General features: G+C 45.8%; 1 protein-coding gene across 2 annotated transcripts in view; it reads right to left on the minus strand.

Moving 5' to 3' along the window:
* CCDC85C (coiled-coil domain containing 85C) overlaps nucleotides 1-18025 on the minus strand; it is a 161087-nt gene that overhangs the window by 55822 nt on the left and 87240 nt on the right. For both annotated transcript variants that reach the window (XM_084631338.1, XM_084631337.1), the window contains exon 2: nucleotides 6341-6417. In XM_084631338.1, the coding sequence (XP_084487464.1) occupies nucleotides 6341-6417 (77 nt within the window). The remainder of the gene's footprint in view (nucleotides 1-6340; nucleotides 6418-18025) is intronic.

The following is an 18025-nucleotide window of genomic DNA, read 5'->3' on the forward strand; positions in this document are numbered from 1 at the left end:
AAACTAAAAAGTCCCACCGTATCTGTACTTAGTTATCATGAATGAGAAGGAGAGAGAAAGGAGAAAGGAAAGCTCCTTCATTTCCCCCCATCCTCAATCGCAGTTCAGGGAATGGGAGCATTCGATCCTACTCAAAATGGGAAGAAAAGAGCTTCCAATGAATCTGTTCAAAATAGTCACCAGAAGCAGAGAAGTACATGTCTTAACACACCAGTATTGATGTTAATGTGTACAGTATGAACGGCAGACTCAGAAAGACCCTGGAATATCACTACTCCCACAACACCGGCGTTCTTTATTCTTATGTGTTTAAGGATGGCAGAGATGTCAGCCAGCAGAATAATGAGCTACATTTAAAAGTCTCACACTAATTTATTTTTCTGCCTGAAAAAGGCACAAAGGTACTGAGGTACACCTCCATACAGCCTCACATCCCAGCCACTAAACAGGGTAAGTAACAAATCTTTGTCAAGAAGCACTAGTTAGCAAAGGAGTCCTATGTCCCAGGCCACTGTAGTATAAACATTTTTACAAAGCTTGCAATATCATTTACAGCCCTGGCAATAGCAGATATCTCTGGATGAAGCAGTATTTTGGTTCTATGCTTAGCATTTGGAAATAACAAAGCTGTACTGGTTGTAGAAGTCTTCCTGGCTTAATCTCTTAAGGCACTGGCATTGTTTGTTACTTAGGACCTCAGGTTTCATCACTCCTTCAGCGCCTTGGAGACAGAACTTCCTGCCATTGGGAAAGCATCTTTCCAAATACCACTTGCTACTGCACTGTCAACATACAAGGGAGAAGGCTGAGCTGAGTTAAAATGCGACTTAGGTGGTGAAAAGTGAAGTGAGTTTGGTGGTTTCAACAAAGTCTCAATTAGAAGGAACATATCAACAGTACAAAAATAGCACCCCATTTGTCATGGTGCTATCTGACTAGGTGCTTACCCAGAGCCCCTCATCACAGGATCTGAGCTTTGCTTTCCCAAAGCAAACAGAGCAAAAAAAGAGTCAAACAAGCAGACTAGATTTCTTCAGAGGGTGCTGGAAAGTGCATGTCTATGTACTGAGAAAGAGTGGGGAGCGTCTCGTCTTTCTCCATCTTATCTTCTTTTCCTTAGGTTTGTTTGTTGACATTGTGGGAAGATGAGGTTAAATCAGCAAGTTCCAGAAGAGAGCTTTGGAGCAATTGCAGTGAAAGCGCAGGCCACGTCTATACCTACCACTCTGCAGCAGTGCAGCTGCACCATACCCTGAGCCACTGTCAGCATTCAGTGCTGACAAAAGAAAGCTCTCCCATCAGCATAAAAAACTCACCTCTGTGAGCGGCATAATCTATGTGGGTGGAAGAAGTTCTGTGCATAAGAACGTTCATGTCAGTGTAACTTATGTTGCTCGGGGGGGGGGTGGAATATTCATACCCCTGAGTGACATATGTTTTGCCGACATGGGCTGTAGTGTAGACGTAGTAGTGTGTAGTGTGTTCCCTGTAATTTTACCCTTGAAGGTAGCAGTCTCATTGTTCACGGTACTACAGTAACGAGGGCCATATAAGTACCCAGGACCGCCAAATCGATGGTCTGTGAGCAAGAGGTATTCTTTTAAGTAGCTTGGCCCAGATGCCACGGAGAACCATAAAGTTGTGTTATAGTGAGCAAGTAGAGCACCGGGGTCATATGTTCTCAGTGACTAGTGTTGCTAACAAGATGGGCTGGTGCATTTTGGATCTTGGAGCTTATTACTGTCAGTGCATTCATTCCCAGGCACAGCAACTTGCAGTAATCCGGCCTGGAAGTCATGGAGGTGAGGATAATTGAAGATAGGTCATCATCAAGTGACAGCAGAGGGTCCAGCCTTCTTGCCAGCCCCAGAAGCCAGGCAGCATTTTTGGCAGCTGTTGCTATTTGAGCATCCAGAAGCAGGAGATCCCCAAAGCAGCAAACTGATGTGGATAGTTGAGGGCAGACTCCCTCAGCAGCAGAAGGCATGATGGTGGTGACCAGAGCTTCAAAATATTTTTCTTTTCCCTCCAATTTATGCATGTTTAGTTTCAGCCCAATGCCTTTCACGCACTTGCTGATCTTGGCCAGTCACCAAGTGAGCAAGGGATAAGGGATTTGGTAGCAAATGAGACAATGTCCCGTCCTCCATTGTCTGAGGGTGGCCTGAAAGCCAGGATTGATGGGATGTTCTGTATTAATTTCTGCTACAGAAGTGCTAGGTATTACAGGGGGAGAGGGAAGTGTTTTAGGATTTTTTTAAAGAAACTCTCCTTCTCAATTTCATTGGCTAAAAACAGAAAACTGTGAACATGCTGGGCTTTCCTGTAAGGTGTATGAAATCCATTCCTTCAAACGTGAACATTTCTTCAGCAGTTGCCTCATGGGAGGTCCATTTGCAAAAAAAAGGGCTTCAGATGCGAACAGTGTGCTAATGAAAAGAATGTCCCTAGACATCTTTGTAGTCCATGTACTTTTCACCTACTAATTAGTGATCACTTTTCTGACCTCGTAAAAGCACAGGCAACCAGATAAAGCGCTCAGTGCCCTATGGCCTGCAGAAGACAGAAATAAGTCAGGCCAAGGGCATATTGAACAGGGAGCCACTTACCCAGTCCGTGGCCAGTCTCCTAGCAACAGGCCACAGCATTCAACAGAGCCCATCTGTTTACCAATATTTCCAATTAAATCATCGCAGGGTTTAAACTGCCACCAGCTAATTTAGGGGTGGGAGAGAGTTAACATTAAATTAGCAATTGATTTATGTCTGAAGGCCACTTGGATGCTGTTGAGTGCCTTTTGGGGTTTTAACCCTTTGGTAGCTACCTGGAGCTAAAGGACTTTCTGGTGTAATTCAACAGGGCATTTTGCTTTAATGTCAGGGATACCAGCTCAAGATCTCAACAAGTTGAAAGGATTACAAAGGCCACGAAGTTGGGTCAAACTGTAGCTTGTGTGACAGGGTCGGGCCAGATGGCTACAGGAGAGTGATATTTTTTTTTCTGTTTTCAAATTTGTTTTATAGAAGGCAGATATATTAGCCCCAGGTTAAGTAGGTCCCTTTTCCCTGGGTAAGGTAAGGTAACAGGGAAGGTTCCAGAACAATCAGGAACTTTCTGGAAACAATTAAGGCAGACAGGCTGATTAGAATACCTGCAGCCAATCAAGAAGCTGCTAGAATCAATTAAGGCAGGCTAATCAGGGCACCTGGGCTTAAAAAGGAGTTCACTTCAGTTTGTGGTGCATGTGAGGAGCTGGGAGCAAGAGATGCAAGAAGCTGAGAGTGAGAAGGCATACTATTGGAAGACTGGGAAGTACAAGCATTATCAGACATCAGGAAGAAGGTCCTGTGGTGAGAATAAAGAAGGTGTTGGGAGGAGGCCATGAGGAAGTAGCCCAGGGAGTTGTAGCTGTCACACATCTTTTCCAGGAGGCACTCCAGACAGCTGCATTCTACAAGGCCCTGGGCTGGAACCCAGAGTAGAGGGCGGGCCCGGTTCCCTCAATACCTCCCAACTCCTGATCAGACACAGGAGGAGTTGACCTGGACTGTGGGTTCACGAAAACGGCTAAACTGAGGGCAGCCGTGAATCTCCGAGATGAGCAGATCCGCCAATAGGCGCAAGACCCACCAAGGCAGAGAAGGAACTTTATCACGCTTGATATTTAGATTTCGTAAAAAACAAGATTTTATAAAGAACCTCAGCACCAATAGAAATACTTCCATCTTCTGGATTTTTTTGGTTTTGTTTGTTAAGTCCAATGGGGAAAGGATGTGTTTTTTAAACAAATGAACATTTCAGCACCCCACGACAATCAGAACGTGGAAAGAAAAGCAATATTGGACTGGTTTATTTTAATTGTTCAAACTTAGTGAGATGGAAAGAGCAAGCAGAACAGCATAAAGTATAAGAAGTAAAACTAGGTTAAAAAAAAGTATTTTCATTTCATTAAATCTAAAGTGATATTGACATAAGGGGCTGTTTTTAAATAATTGCCAACTCTCTAACCAGACAGAATTTTAACCTAACAGCTGAGAGAATTAGCAGTTGTACTCACTGCCATAGCGCCCCCTATTGTCAGACCGTCTCATTGCAGCAATTTCAGCCCTCGCACCCCATGTAGGCAGTCTGCCTTTGAGCATGATTCAGTGCTCCAGATGAGAAGCATCTAGTTCAGATCCCTTACAGGGTAATAGAAATTCAAAATAGCATACAAAGTGTCTCAACAAATCAGCCCTTCCTCTGGGCTCTGTCTTCATTCCTTCTCCCCAGCTCTGGTATTCAGCACTAACCCCGCAACCCAAGTCTTCCTGAGGTGACTGTTCTCCTTCAGACTCTGGCTCAGGGCCCTTCACAGGAGTCCCTCTGCTTCCTGAACTCTACCCCTTTTAAGAGGGCTGTCCATGAAGTTATCACCTGATGTCTCCTAGTCCCACCCTCTCTGTCTGGGAAGCAACTAATTAGCTACAGCACAGGTGTAATAGATGTGACTAACTGTCTCTTATCCCTTTCTAGCCCATAATGGGGTTTCAGCCCATCACCAAGAGATGGTCACAAAGAGTGACTATAAAACATTCCTTAAAGCAAGAAGTGAGGTTTAGAACAGAAGAACACGCCAGCACAGAAGAAAGTGAAAGGATATGAGGGCACAGGGCTGAATTCTCTGCTGATTTAAATGGCCATACCAATGAAGCTGCACCAGTTTACACCAGCAGGGAATTTGGCCCTGGAGCCAGAGGAAATGCAAGGCAGGAGGAGTTTCCCCATGGAACCTCACATGTCAGAGCAGCTGAGAAGCAAGAAGGAACAGAACAGCTGGTGGCTAGAAGCCCCTAGCAGCAGAAAACAGGGAGCAAGCACAGTCTTAGCTTTAAATGCTTTTTCTGGAGCCCACTGTGTGCAGAACAGTCACCCACTTCTTGGCGCTTGTTTGTTTATAAGCACAACGATTGTAAACAAATGTTACAAACGAGTTCCATACAACAATGGCCAATGCTGCTCCTTTTTGCTGTGCTCTCCTGCAGATATTATCCTTGTCCTACTTACAAATGGGCAGTAAAGACAACAACCTATAACAAGGATAGTGCATGCACTGGGGTCCTCTGTATAGACACATACATAACCCTGATGCAATGGGGGCCCTCGCCTCTAGAGCATCCCCTCACAGCCCAGTGTAGCACTGCCATTGCATCTCTGCCTCAGTTTCCCCAAATGAGGCTTTTAATAACTCCACTAAAGCTTGTTTTGAACAGCGCCCCTCCAGAGGTGTCTAGTTTATTCAGTCCCAAAAGGCAGAACATCACATGGGCAGACCTCCGCATCAGCGCCTCCAGCTGGAGGGAGGAGGGGCTGAGTCAGCCTTAGTCCATCAACCCCCATTATGCACTAGGTCCCTTACCAGCAAGGCATTCATAAACTGGAACCCTCTTCTCAAGTCAGGGGCCTCTAGCTGGGGAGGGTCCCTCCTCTTGGATCAAGGTCCCCACCTGGAGGCTGAACCGCAAGGACCCTTTCTCAGAACAGCATATAATTCCTCTAATCTAGGACTTCTTCTGTTGCCTGGTGAAGCTCTTCGTGGGAGCCAGGTTGTTCTGCGATTTAGCATTCTTAGTCCCTTTCTTCTGGAAACTCTTCCACCCAGGAGCATTCCCCCTGGCTTTCTTTTGCTGCTGCGCCTCCTTCACTAGTTTTCTCCCCCCGAAGCCTTCTCTCTAGGAGCTTTCTCTTCCTACACTCTGGAACCATTCCTCTCCCCAGGAGCTTCTGTTCTCCTTGCTCCCCATGCTAGCTGTAGCTTCACTTTTATCAGGCCCAGGTGTTTCCTTGCCTAATTAACTGCTTCCCAGTTACTCAGTAACTTAATTAGTCCCAGGTGAACCTGAGTTGCCTCATTCCCTCTGGTGGAGCCTGTCAGAGGTAGTGTGGGCCCCTGATCCCTTCAGAGGGCCAGCTACCCTATGACACCTCCTTTGTGTTCCTCCATACCATCTTGCTGCTGTTGCTGCAAGAGCCTTCTCCTCTGCAGCTCCTGCTATGGGGAGCAGCCTTCCTGTCACTCTCCACCTCACGAGCGCCTTGTCTTTGTCTGGACTTGTTTCCTTTACTCTCTCTCTCTCTAATGTGCTTTATTATTTAATTTTATAAATGATTTTGAGGTACAATTAGTATGAAAGTCATTTTACAAAATAAGACCCGATCCTGCAACTGGATCAATGCAGGTGCACCCTCGCACTTCAAGAGGGCCTGATTGAAATCATGGGGGAACCAGGTTCTGCCTGCTTGGATCCAGTCGCAGGATCTAAAAGTCATGTTGTATATTAACACCACCAAAAAAACCTACCTGAGAAAGGAGTTTGTTGTCATCCTCCAACAGTTTGACTTTTGTTTCAAGTTGCCTGATGTAGTTGGAAGATGAATCTTTAAAGAGAAGAAAAAGAAATAAGATTAATCTCCCTGTGACACGGTTCTTTAAAATCAGTAATATAGTTTCACCATTAGACTCATTTTTCCTCTCACTGGAAGATAAGCTTAGAAAAGAGCTAAAGAACCATGCTCAGGGGTCACAGCTGGAGAGTCTAATGCATTAACAAAGAGGAGGAGACAGATACAGCAAGACCTAAAACCTCAAGTACACACACGGATGAACATACACACCCAAAGAATTCTACCAGTGAGATCTGATAGGCTATTCTAAAAACACATGGAGTAGGCAGAAATAATGGGAGGGCACCAGAGTATAGTATAAGTCTCACATAACATGGCAGTGTTCAATTTGCTGATAGGCTATTCTAAAAACACATGGAGTAGGCAGAAATAATGGGAGGGCACCAGAGTATAGTATAAGTCTCACATAACATGGCAGTGTTCAATTTGGGGAGTTTAATAGACAGTTTAGCATTACAGTAAGACAGCACCGGGGTTAGGATGACCTGGTGCTGAAGACCTCTGTGGGTGGGTTGCTGCTGTGCAGAACATCTGCGTTTGTTTTGGAACACATTTTGAAGCAACACATATTGCAAATTGCACACAGAGAAATTAAAGAGAGGGCAAAATAGTTGCACCAGCTTTATCACAATTTAACTATTTGAAGGACATTCTTGCGCACATTAAGCGGTCTGTAACATTTTAAATTAGTCTGCAGTGTGTGTGTGATCTGTTTGCAGTGAGTTTTGCAGCTTAAGCAAGTGACTAACCTGAGCAAACTCTGTTCTGTCAAACGTATTTTGTAAAGTGGAGAAGACAGAGCATTGGACTGGGACACAGGAGATCTAGGTTCTATTCCCACCATGGCCATTGGCCTGCTGGGTGACCTTGGGCAAGTCACTTCACCTCCTTGAGTCTCAGTTTCCCCATCTGTGAAATGGGGATAATGATACCTACCTCCTTTGTAAAGTGCTTTGAGATCTACAGATGGAAAGCGCTATATGAGCTAGGTATTAGTATTTACTGTGAAATGGTGCAAAGCCACTATTCAACCATAACAGTTCACACTGGGCATGAATGAGAGAGGAACTGAGCAGCCTGCTGATTTTTGTTGGGCTTTGGAGATACTGAGCACTCAGGCTCAGACCCACAATCGTCTAGCAAGATGCAGTTAGTAAGAGATTTTCATACATGATCTTCCAAGGCTCATTCCTATACTACCTCATCTCTCACTGATGTCATTGGATGTTGAAGTTGTCCAACACCTACCAGAGATACTCAGCACCTTGCAGAATTCTTGCCAGGTCATTCTCTATGCAGGTTTTGCAGATCTGCTAGCATGCAACTGCAGCTAATCTCTTACGGTGTTTTGACTATTCATGGGAAAAACTGAAATATGCCTGAAAATGTCACCTTAGACATGTGCCACACTGCACACAAAGGAAGTGTAAAAACTACTCAGACAAGACATATTATATTCAAATACTGTATCTACTTACAGTACAAACTCCCCTGGATGACATGTATTGCTTTTATTTTAAAAATGTTTTGTATGAAACAAGTAAATCCAAATATTCCTCATAACAAAAACAGAGGATAAGAAAAGGCAATTTCAAATCACATAGGTCCTCTGAACAGGTTAAATGGCCTTAGGATCCATACAATACCACCTTGAGATACAGTGTTGTCAGAGTTCACAGACTAAACAGGCCAGGTATGAACTTGGCTGGGAATGAACAACTAAGAGCAGCTGTAGGAAGTCAATACTTGGCACTTTCCTCTCTGACGCCTCAATTCAGCAAAGCAACTGCTTAAGTAAGTTTTAAAGTTCCATCTGATGAAGTGGGTTCTAACCTACAAAAGCTTATGCCCAAATAAATTTGTTAGTCTCTAAGGTGCCACCAGGACTCCTCATTATTTTTGCCGATACAGACTAACACAGCTACCACTCTGAGGGTATGTCTACACTACGGAATAAGGTCGAATTTATAGAAGTCGGTTTTTTAGAAATCGGTTTTATATATTCGAGTGTGTGTGTCCCCACAGAAAATGCTCTAAGTGCATTAAGTGCATTAACTCGGCGGAGTGCTTCCACAGTACCGAGGCTAGAGTCGACTTCCGGAGCGTTGCACTGTGGGTAGCTATCCCACAGTTCCCGCAGTCTCCGCTGCCCATTGGAATTCTGGGTTGAGATCCCAATGCCTGATGGGGCTAAAACATTGTCGCGGGTGGTTCTGGGTACATATCGTCAGGCCCCCGTTCCCTCCCTCCCTCCGTGAAAGCAAGGGCAGACAATCATTTTGCGCCTTTTTTCCTGAGTTACCTGTGCAGATGCCATACCACAGCAAGCATGGAGCCCGCTCAGGTAACCGTCACCCTATGACTCCTGGGTGCTGGCAGACGCAGTACGGCTTTGCTACACAGTAGCAGCAACCCCTTGCCTTGTGGCAGCAGACGGTACAGTACGACTGGTAGCCGTCATCGTCATGTCCGAGGTGCTCCTGGCCACGTCGGCTGGGAGCGCCTGGACAGACATGGGCGCAGGGACTAAATTTGGAGTGACTTGACCAGGTCATTCTCTTTAGTCCTGCAGTCAGTCCTATTGAACCGTCTTATGGTGAGCAGGCAGGCGATACGGATTGCTAGCAGTCGTACTGTACCATCTTCTGCCAGGCAGGCAAGAGATGAGGATTGCTAGCAGTCATATTGTACCATCTTCTGCCAGGCAGGCAAGAGATGAGGATGGCTAGCAGTCGTACTGTACCATCTTCTGCCGAGCAGCCATGAGATGTGGATGGCATGCAGTTCTTCTGCACCGTCTGCTGCCAGCCAAAGATGTAAAAGATAGATGGAGTGGATCAAAACAAGAAATAGACCAGATTTGTTTTGTACTCATTTGCTTCCCCCCCTCCCCTGTCTAGGGGACTCATTCCTCTAGGTCACACTGCAGTCACTCACAGAGAAGGTGCAGCGAGGTAAATCTAGCCATGTATCGATCAGAGGCCAGGCTAACCTCCTTGTTCCAATAAGAACAATAACTTAGGTGCACCATTTCTTATTGGAACCCTCCGTGAAGTCCTGCCTGAAATACTCCTTGATGTAAAGACAACCCCTTTGTTGATTTTAGCTCCTTGAAGCCAACCCTGTAAGCCGTGTCGTCAGTCACCCCTCCCTCCGTCAGAGCAACGGCAGACAATCGTTCCGCGCCTTTTTTCTGTGCGGACGCCATACCAAGGCAAGCATGGAGGCCGCTCAGCTCACTTTGGCAATTAGGAGCACATTAAACACCACACGCATTATCCAGCAGTATATGCAGCACTGGAACCTGGCAAAGCGATACCGGGCGAGGAGGTGACGTCAGCGCGGTCACGTGAGTGATCAGGACATGGACACAGATTTCTTTGAAAGCATGGGCCCTGCCAATGCATGCATCATGGTGCTAATGGGGCAGGTTCATGCTGTGGAACACCGATTCTGGGCTCGGGAAACAAGCACAGACTGGTGGGACCGCATAGTGTTGCAGGTCTGGGACGATTCCCAGTGGCTGCGAAACTTTCACATGCGTAAGGGCACTTTCATGGAACTTTGTGACTTGCTTTCCCCTGCCCTGAGGCGCATGAATACCAAGATGAGAGCAGCCCTCACAGTTGAGAAGTGAGTGGCGATAGCCCCATGGAAGCTTGCAACGCCAGACAGCTACCGGTCAGTTGGGAATCAATTTGGAGTGGGCAAATCTACTGTGGGGGCTGCTGTGATGCAAGTAGCCCACGCAATCAAAGATCTGCTGATATCAAGAGTAGTGACCCTGGGAAATGTGCAGGTCATAGTGGATGGCTTTGCTGCAATGGGACTCCCTAACTGTGGTGGGGCCATAGACGGAACCCATATCCCTATCTTGGCACCGGAGCACCAAGCCGCCGAGTACATAAACCGCAAGGGGTACTTTTCGATAGTGCTGCAAGCTCTGGTGGATCACAAGGGACGTTTCACCAACATCAACGTGGGATGGCCGGGAAAGGTACATGACGCTCGCATCTTCAGGAACTCTGGTCTGTTTCAAAAGCTGCAGGAAGGGACTTTATTCCCAGACCAGAAAATAACTGTTGGGGATGTTGAAATGCCTATATGTATCCTTGGGGACCCAGCCTACTCCTTAATGCCATGGTTCATGAAGCCATACACAGGCAGCCTGGACAGTAGTCAGGAGCTCTTCAACTACAGGCTGAGCAAGTGCAGAATGGTGGTAGAATGTGCATTTGGACGTTTAAAGGCGTGCTGGCGCAGTTTACTGACTCGCTTAGACCTCAGCGAAACCAATATTCCCACTGTTATTACTGCTTGCTGTGTGCTCCACAATATCTGTGAGAGTAAGGGGGAGACGTTTATGGCGGGGTAGGAGGTTGAGGCAAATCGCCTGGCTGCTGGTTACGCGCAGCCAGACACCAGGGTGGTTAGAAGAGCACAGGAGGGCGCGGTACGCATCAGAGAAGCTTTGAAAACCAGTTTCATAACTGGCCAGGCTACGGTGTGAAAGTTCTGTTTGTTTCTCCTTGATGAAACCCCCCGCCCCTTGGTTCACTCTACTTCCCTGTAAGCTAACCACCCGCCTCTCCTCCCCTCAATCACCGCTTGCAGAGGCAATAAAGTCATTGTTGCTTCACATTCATGCATTCTTTATTCATTCATCACACAAATAGGGGGATGACTACCAAGGTAGCCCAGGAGGGGTGGTGGAGGAGGGAAGGAAAATGCCACACAGCACTTTAAGCACAGCACTTTAAAAGTTTACAACTTTAAAATTTATTGAATAACAGCCTTTTTTTTCGGCAGTCCTCTGTGGTGGGGTGGCTGGTTGGCCGGAGGCCCCCCCACCGCGTTCTTGGGCGTCTGGGTGTGGAGGCTATGGAACTTGGGGAGGAGGGCGGTTGGTTACTCAGGGGCTGCAGTGGCAGTCTGTGCTCCAGCTGCCTTTGCTGCAGCTCAACCATACACTGGAGCATACTGGTTTGGTCCGCCAGCAGCCTCAGCATTGAATCCTGCCTCCTCTCATCACGCTGCCACCACATTTGAGCTTCAGCCCTCTCTTCAGCCCGCCACCTCTCCTCCCGGTCATTTTGTGCTTTCCTGCACTCTGACATTATTTGCCTCCACGCATTCATCTGTGCTCTGTCAGTGTGGGAGGACAGCATGAGCTCGGAGAACATTTCATCGCGAGTGCGTTTTTTTTTCTTTCTAAGCTTCACTAGCCTCTGGGAAGGAGAAGATCCTGGGATCATTGAAACACATGCAGCTGGTGGAGAAAAAAAAAAAAGGGACAGCGGTATTTAAAAAGACACATTTTATAAAACAGTGGCTACACTCTTTCAGGGTAATCCTTGCTGTTAACATTACATACATAGCACATGTGCTTTCGTTACAAGGTCGCATTTTGCCTCCCCCCACCGCGTGGCTACCCCCTCAACCTTCCCCCCTCCCTGTGGCTAACAGCGGGGAACATTTCTGTTTAGCCACAGGCAAACAGCCCAGCAGGAATGGGCTCCTCTGAGTGTCCCCTGAAGAAAAGCGCTCTATTTCAACCAGGTGACCATGAATTATATCTCACTCTCCTGAGGATAACACAGAGAGATAAAGAACGGATGTTGTTTGAATGCCAGCAAACATACACTGCAATGCTTTGTTCTACAATGATTCCCGAGTACGTGTTACTGGCCTGGAGTGGTAAAGTGTCCTACCATGAAGGACGCAATAAGGCTGCCCTCCCCAGAAACCTTTTGCAAAGGCTTTAGGACTACATCTAGGAGAACCGCGAATGCCAGGGCAAAGTAATCCTTTCACATGCTTGCTTTTAAACCATGTATAGTATTTTAAAAGGTACACTCACCAGAGGTCCCTTCTCCGCCTGCTGGGTCCAGGAGGCAGCCTTGGGTGGGTTCGGGGGGTACTGGCTCCAGGTCCAGGGTGAGAAACAGTTCCTGGCTGTCGGGAAAACCGGTTTCTCCGCTTGCTTGCTGTGAGCTATCTACAACCTCATCATCATCATCTTCTTCGTCCCCAAAACCTGCTTCCGTATTGCCTCCATCTCCATTGAAGGAGTCAAACAACACGGCTGGGGTAGTGGTGGCTGAACCCCCTAAAATGGCATGCAGCTCATCATAGAAGCGGCATGTTTGGGGCTCTGACCCGGAGCGGCCGTTCGCCTCTCTGGTTTTCTGGTAGGCTTGCCTCAGCTCCTTCAGTTTCACGCGGCACTGCTTCGGGTCCCTGTTATGGCCTCTGTCCTTCATGCCCTGGGAGATTTTGACAAAGGTTTTGGCATTTCGAAAACTGGAATGGAGTTCTGATAGCACGGATTCCTCTCCCCAAACAGCGATCAGATCCCGTACCTCCCGTTCGGTCCATGCTGGAGCTCTTTTGCGATTCTGGGACTCCATCATGGTCACCTGTGCTGATGAGCAATGCATGGTCACCTGTAGCTTGCCACGCTGGCCAAACAGGAAATGAGATTCAAAAGTTCGCGGTTCTTTTCCTGTCTACCTGGCCAGTGCATCTGAGTTGAGAGTGCTGTCCAGAGCGGTCACAATGGAGCACTCTGGGATAGCTCCCGGAGGCCAATACCATCGAATTGTGTCCACAGTACCCCAAATTCGAGCCGGCAACGTCGATTTAAGCGCTAATCCACTTGTCAGGGGTGGAGTAAGGAAATCGATTTTAAGAGCCCTTTAAGTCGAAATAAAGGGCTTCATTGTGTGGACGGGTGCAGGTTTACATCGATTTAACGCTGCTAAATTCGACCTAAAGTCCTAGTGTAGACCAGGGCTGAAAACTGAAGTCAGGGACACTTCGCACAGGCTTAAGTACTTTGAGAATCAGGGGCCAGGGTCTGAGTTAGTAATGTACCTGTGGCCCACCATAGTGTTAGGGGCACCGCTTTGTTGTGACATTTTATGATTGTTTAAAAAAAAAAATCTTACAAATTTTGCCCTGAGAAAATCGGCAACCACCTGGCCAAATTCCTAGTTTGCTTCCCTAAATTCAATCTGCAGCCCTGATTGGAGAATTTATTCTTCACTTTCTGCCATACATGGCTTCACAGAGTTTCTGTGCACTGTTAAATAAAAATTTAGTGCCAGAGGTGAATCTATGTACGTACAATCCTGAATTTTTCCACAAGGCTTCAGGCATCCAAATTTGTGGAAAATGAGTGGTTTGGAAAAGCAGGATGCAATGCAAGACTCACTTTGCTGCTAAAGGATGCAGGTGCCTTGTGATTACCTGCAGATCAGATATCACTCGTCTGGACATATTTTGTACATCCTTTTGATAAATATGTAAGCTACTAGGATGAGAGGTAGTATATAATGCTACAGAGCAGTGGTTCTCAAACTTTTGTACTGGTGACCCCTTTCACATAGCAAGCACCATTTAACACCATTATAAATGCTGGAGGCAAAGTGGGGTTTGGGGTGGAGGCTGACAGCTCGCAACCCCCCAGATAATAACCTCATGACCCCTTGAGGGGTCCTGACCCCCAGTTTGAGAACCCCTGCTATAGAGGCTCGATATATGCACAGCTGGCTCAGATGCAGGTGCTCAGCTACAACCATACTATTTAGCAGGGTTTTTGCCTAGTTTACCTGTGCAGGGTGGACTTTGTGGGAGACAGCCCTCTCTAGACAGACTAGCTGAAGAACATAACATAAGAACAGCCATACTGGGTCAGACCAAAGATTCATCAATCTCTGTATCCTGTCTTCTGACAATGGCTAATGCCAGGTGTCTCAAAGGGAACGAACAGAGCAGGTAATAATCAAGTGATCCATTGAGACTAGGACACCATTCCTGCCCATCCTGGCTAGTCCCACAATTATTTATTATTATTTGTATTATGCCTAGATGCCCCAGTCATGGTCCAGGACCCCTTTGTGTTAAGTGCTGTACAAAACACAGAGCAAAAAGACAGTCTCTGCCCCAAACAGCTTATAAGATATTTTTGATCAAAGAACTGAATACTCCAAGTCCACTATGGCCAGAGAAACTATGCTAGAAACCACCTAACAACACCCATGTTTAAAAAGAGTTGTGAATATATACACCTGCATGGAGAGGGTCCTCCATAAGTGAGTTTTATTAGTAGGCTTCCAATCAAATGGATTTGTTCCATGGCAGGGACAGTTTTTGAATACGGATACTCATAGAAAGAGAAAAAATTTAGAGAGAAATATTATTTCTTTTTTAAAATGATGCCTATCATATGCCAATGTGTGCTTTCCAGACACATGCTCAGCAGGGCTGTGCAACCCTGGGGAAGTCAATGGGAGCTGTGGGTGCTATCATCTTTGAAATTCAGTTCTAAGATTTACAAGGGCTCTAGTTCTCATCAGATGACACTCTGGAAAGTCAGTCTGTGTTCAAATACAATAAGTGAACCGATCTTTAATTCTGCCCTCTGTAAGGGAACGCCAAATGACCGTAGTAAAATTAAACATAAAAAAACAAACAAGAAAAAGAATCAGCTATTTTGTTGCCAGCAGTAAATATTGCATCTCTGGCACGGCATGAGAAACACTCATCAGTACTGTCAGCCTCTGCACTGCACTCTCAGAGATTAATCACCAACATCTTGTGGACATTCTTTATTCTAGGTGGGTGCCAGCTGAGCAGTCAACATCATGATTTCAATTGTAAAAGACTCCATAACTCTCAGACCTGCAGGCAGTGCCACTCAAGCATTAAGCAGCAAAACCTATGCTGATTTCCTCCCCTCTTTTAGATCAAGAACCACATTCCCAGAATTTTTCTGCCTCTGACCTTCCCATTATCAGTACATTTTCCACACATACCCCCACCACCCCAAAAGCTTCATTTGAAAAAGGCATTGCAGACCCATCTGCTGAGCAGGAATGTTAATGGATCACACCCCCTAGCCAGAATCATTGTTCAAAATTAAACAAATCCCCCCCCTTCCCATCTCCATATTAGCTATGTCTTCAGCTTTTAGGAATGCTTTAACCCTCAGTCCAAATGCACACTCTTCTCATTTGTTATAGTGGCTCTACAGAACCGCAAGATCTTGGCTGTGCCATTAGGGAGGGTTTCCCAGCTAGAATGAGGCTCACTTCCTCTCTGGCTATTGCTAAATTAGCCCTAGCAGCTATCCCTGGAGTTCTTCAGAAGCAGTTGTGTGAGGAAATGTTTGCCTTAGGACCCAGATCCGGTATCCACCCATCCTACTCTCTTTCATTATTATAACAACGCCACACTCTTGCACAGCTCTTTTCATCAGTGGATTCAAAGCGCTTCACAATCTCTAATGCATTCTCACAACACCCCACTGAGGTAGGGAAGTGCTATTACCCTCATATTACATATGTCACACTCTGTGCTATGTAGTCATTATGGCTCAATATATTTTTTAAGAGCAATGTATAATAAACCTTTCCAGACAAGTGCAGTATAATACAAATTGGCTTGCTTGAGGGGCGGGGGTGGGGTGGGGGGGTGCTTCCATTCCTGGCTATTTAAAAGGGGAACACAAATGGACAGGGTCCCTGCACTGTTTGCCTGACTCTGTGAGCACATGCACCTTGGAGCAGGGGGATTATCACTGGCTAACAGAGAAACTATTCGGGGGAGCCCTGCTGGGAGTTCACCCCTGGTTGGGTTATACTTAGACCAGACAGCATGTCACTGAGTAGTGGGGGCATGTAGTAGGGAGGAGGCGTGGAGTGGCAGCATTTGTCAGTGTGGCGAGGGCAGAAACCGGAGTATGTGATCAGAAGGGTAAGTGCAATAGGGCATAAGGGGGGCATCTAACAGGATGGCAGGTTTCTTCTGTCATCAGACACTGGAACCCTGCATAAAAACACTGCGTAAATTCTGCTGTTGTGACAGGTGCTTGACTGGGAATATATGGAAAGTAGAAGCAGCTTTGGAGAGAGAGAGAGAGAGAGAGAGAGAGAGAGAGAGAGAGAGAGAGAGAGCTAGGAAACAGGTTCTGGAGGGAGACCCAAGAGACAGCCAGGCTTAGAGAGAAAGTTTAGGGTCAGGTCTATGTTGCATTGTTATTTTTTGAATTCCCAGTAATCTCAAAGCCAGAACAGGGGTGAGTTTGGACACTAATTCAGGGTCTGTGCACTCTGTCGAGGAAGGGATAGGGACGCAGTCCATTCACAGGGAACAATCAGAAATAAAAACAATGCAAATGAAAACTGAGGAGGAAGGTGAAGATTATAACTAATCATGATGCATTTACTCAGTGCTAGCACCCAAACTAAATTGTTTGTAGAGCTGTAAAATAAGTCCAGTTTCTTTACTGAGCCTTTGAAATGCTAATTGACGTAGTTGGTATCATCATCTCTGCTAGCAGTACCTGAATTACTCTCCGAAGTCATAAAGGAGCATTACTGTTATTACCCACCCTCATGAATATTTACTGATCTTTAAAAATATATATATTCCATCTGGACTAGGGTGTAATTCAACTTTGATATAATCTATCTGAATAACTTCTCTCCACACAGACAAACCACTTAATACTTATTACAGCTAAATCAAGGAGAGACAAATCACTCTTCCTTGTTTTAACTAAATGGCCTTAGAGGAGTGGGGAATTACCTAGTTGTTGAAGAAGGCATTTAACACACAAATTAGAAACTGTTTTACAATAAATTTCTCTGTGTCTGGAACACAGAACAATGTCACACACAGAGATGTTTGCAGACGCTAGGGCATTTCATTTCCCCATTTGAGATTTCAGAGAAAGCTGGATGATGGGCAAATAAGATGAACCACTCATATATTTTGACAGTTGTAACCATCATGGTTTATTTCCCTGTACATCATTTCTCAAATCTGAGAGAATGTGGGGCACAAGCTTTCAATGGAACTACAAGTTTAATATCAAGCACCATTTGTATAAGAAATCTTTAGAACATTGTCTCCATAGCAGACTGATTTAATAAAGTAGATTGTATGGATTTTGATTAAAACAGAGAAAAATATTAATGTAGCTGTCTACAAGAACAGAAAGAAGTGGAACATCAATTGAGAGCTGAAATGGTACAAATACATTGAATTACACATGATTTAATTTAGCAAAACCATATCAACCACTCAAACAGACAGAGTGATACTGCATAGGGGTAATAATTAGTTGGGATTTTTGCTATATTCTATGGAAGTTTGGACTAATTTCTCTGATATGATATACAGCTCCCAAAGGGAAGAGGTGAAAGGCCTAACACTTGGCTCGGAACAAGCAGACCTAGTTGTGACTAAACTCTATGCAATGTATTACAGGAAACAATCTTGCACGAGCAGAGAGATCGACTAGATGGGACGATGCAGGGTTTTTCCATTGTATTCTTTCTGTGTCTTGTATATTTCAAATAGTGGGCCACATGTGATCCCTACTGTTGTGCTGTACAGAAGTGGCAGATTAGGCTACAAATCTACTGCATGGTTTCCACAAACACCCCTCTCCACTGTCTGCACTTGGAAGATGCTCCACAGATTTAGGGAGGTGAAGGGGGAGATTTACCCTCCATTGGGTTCTCTCACTATGGGCCATTTTCACTCAGTGAGGCACAGGAGACTTAATCAT

Source organism: Lepidochelys olivacea, assembly GCF_965140295.1.
Source record: "Lepidochelys olivacea isolate rLepOli2 genome assembly, chromosome: 6".
Classification (NCBI taxonomy): domain Eukaryota; kingdom Metazoa; phylum Chordata; order Testudines; family Cheloniidae; genus Lepidochelys; species Lepidochelys olivacea.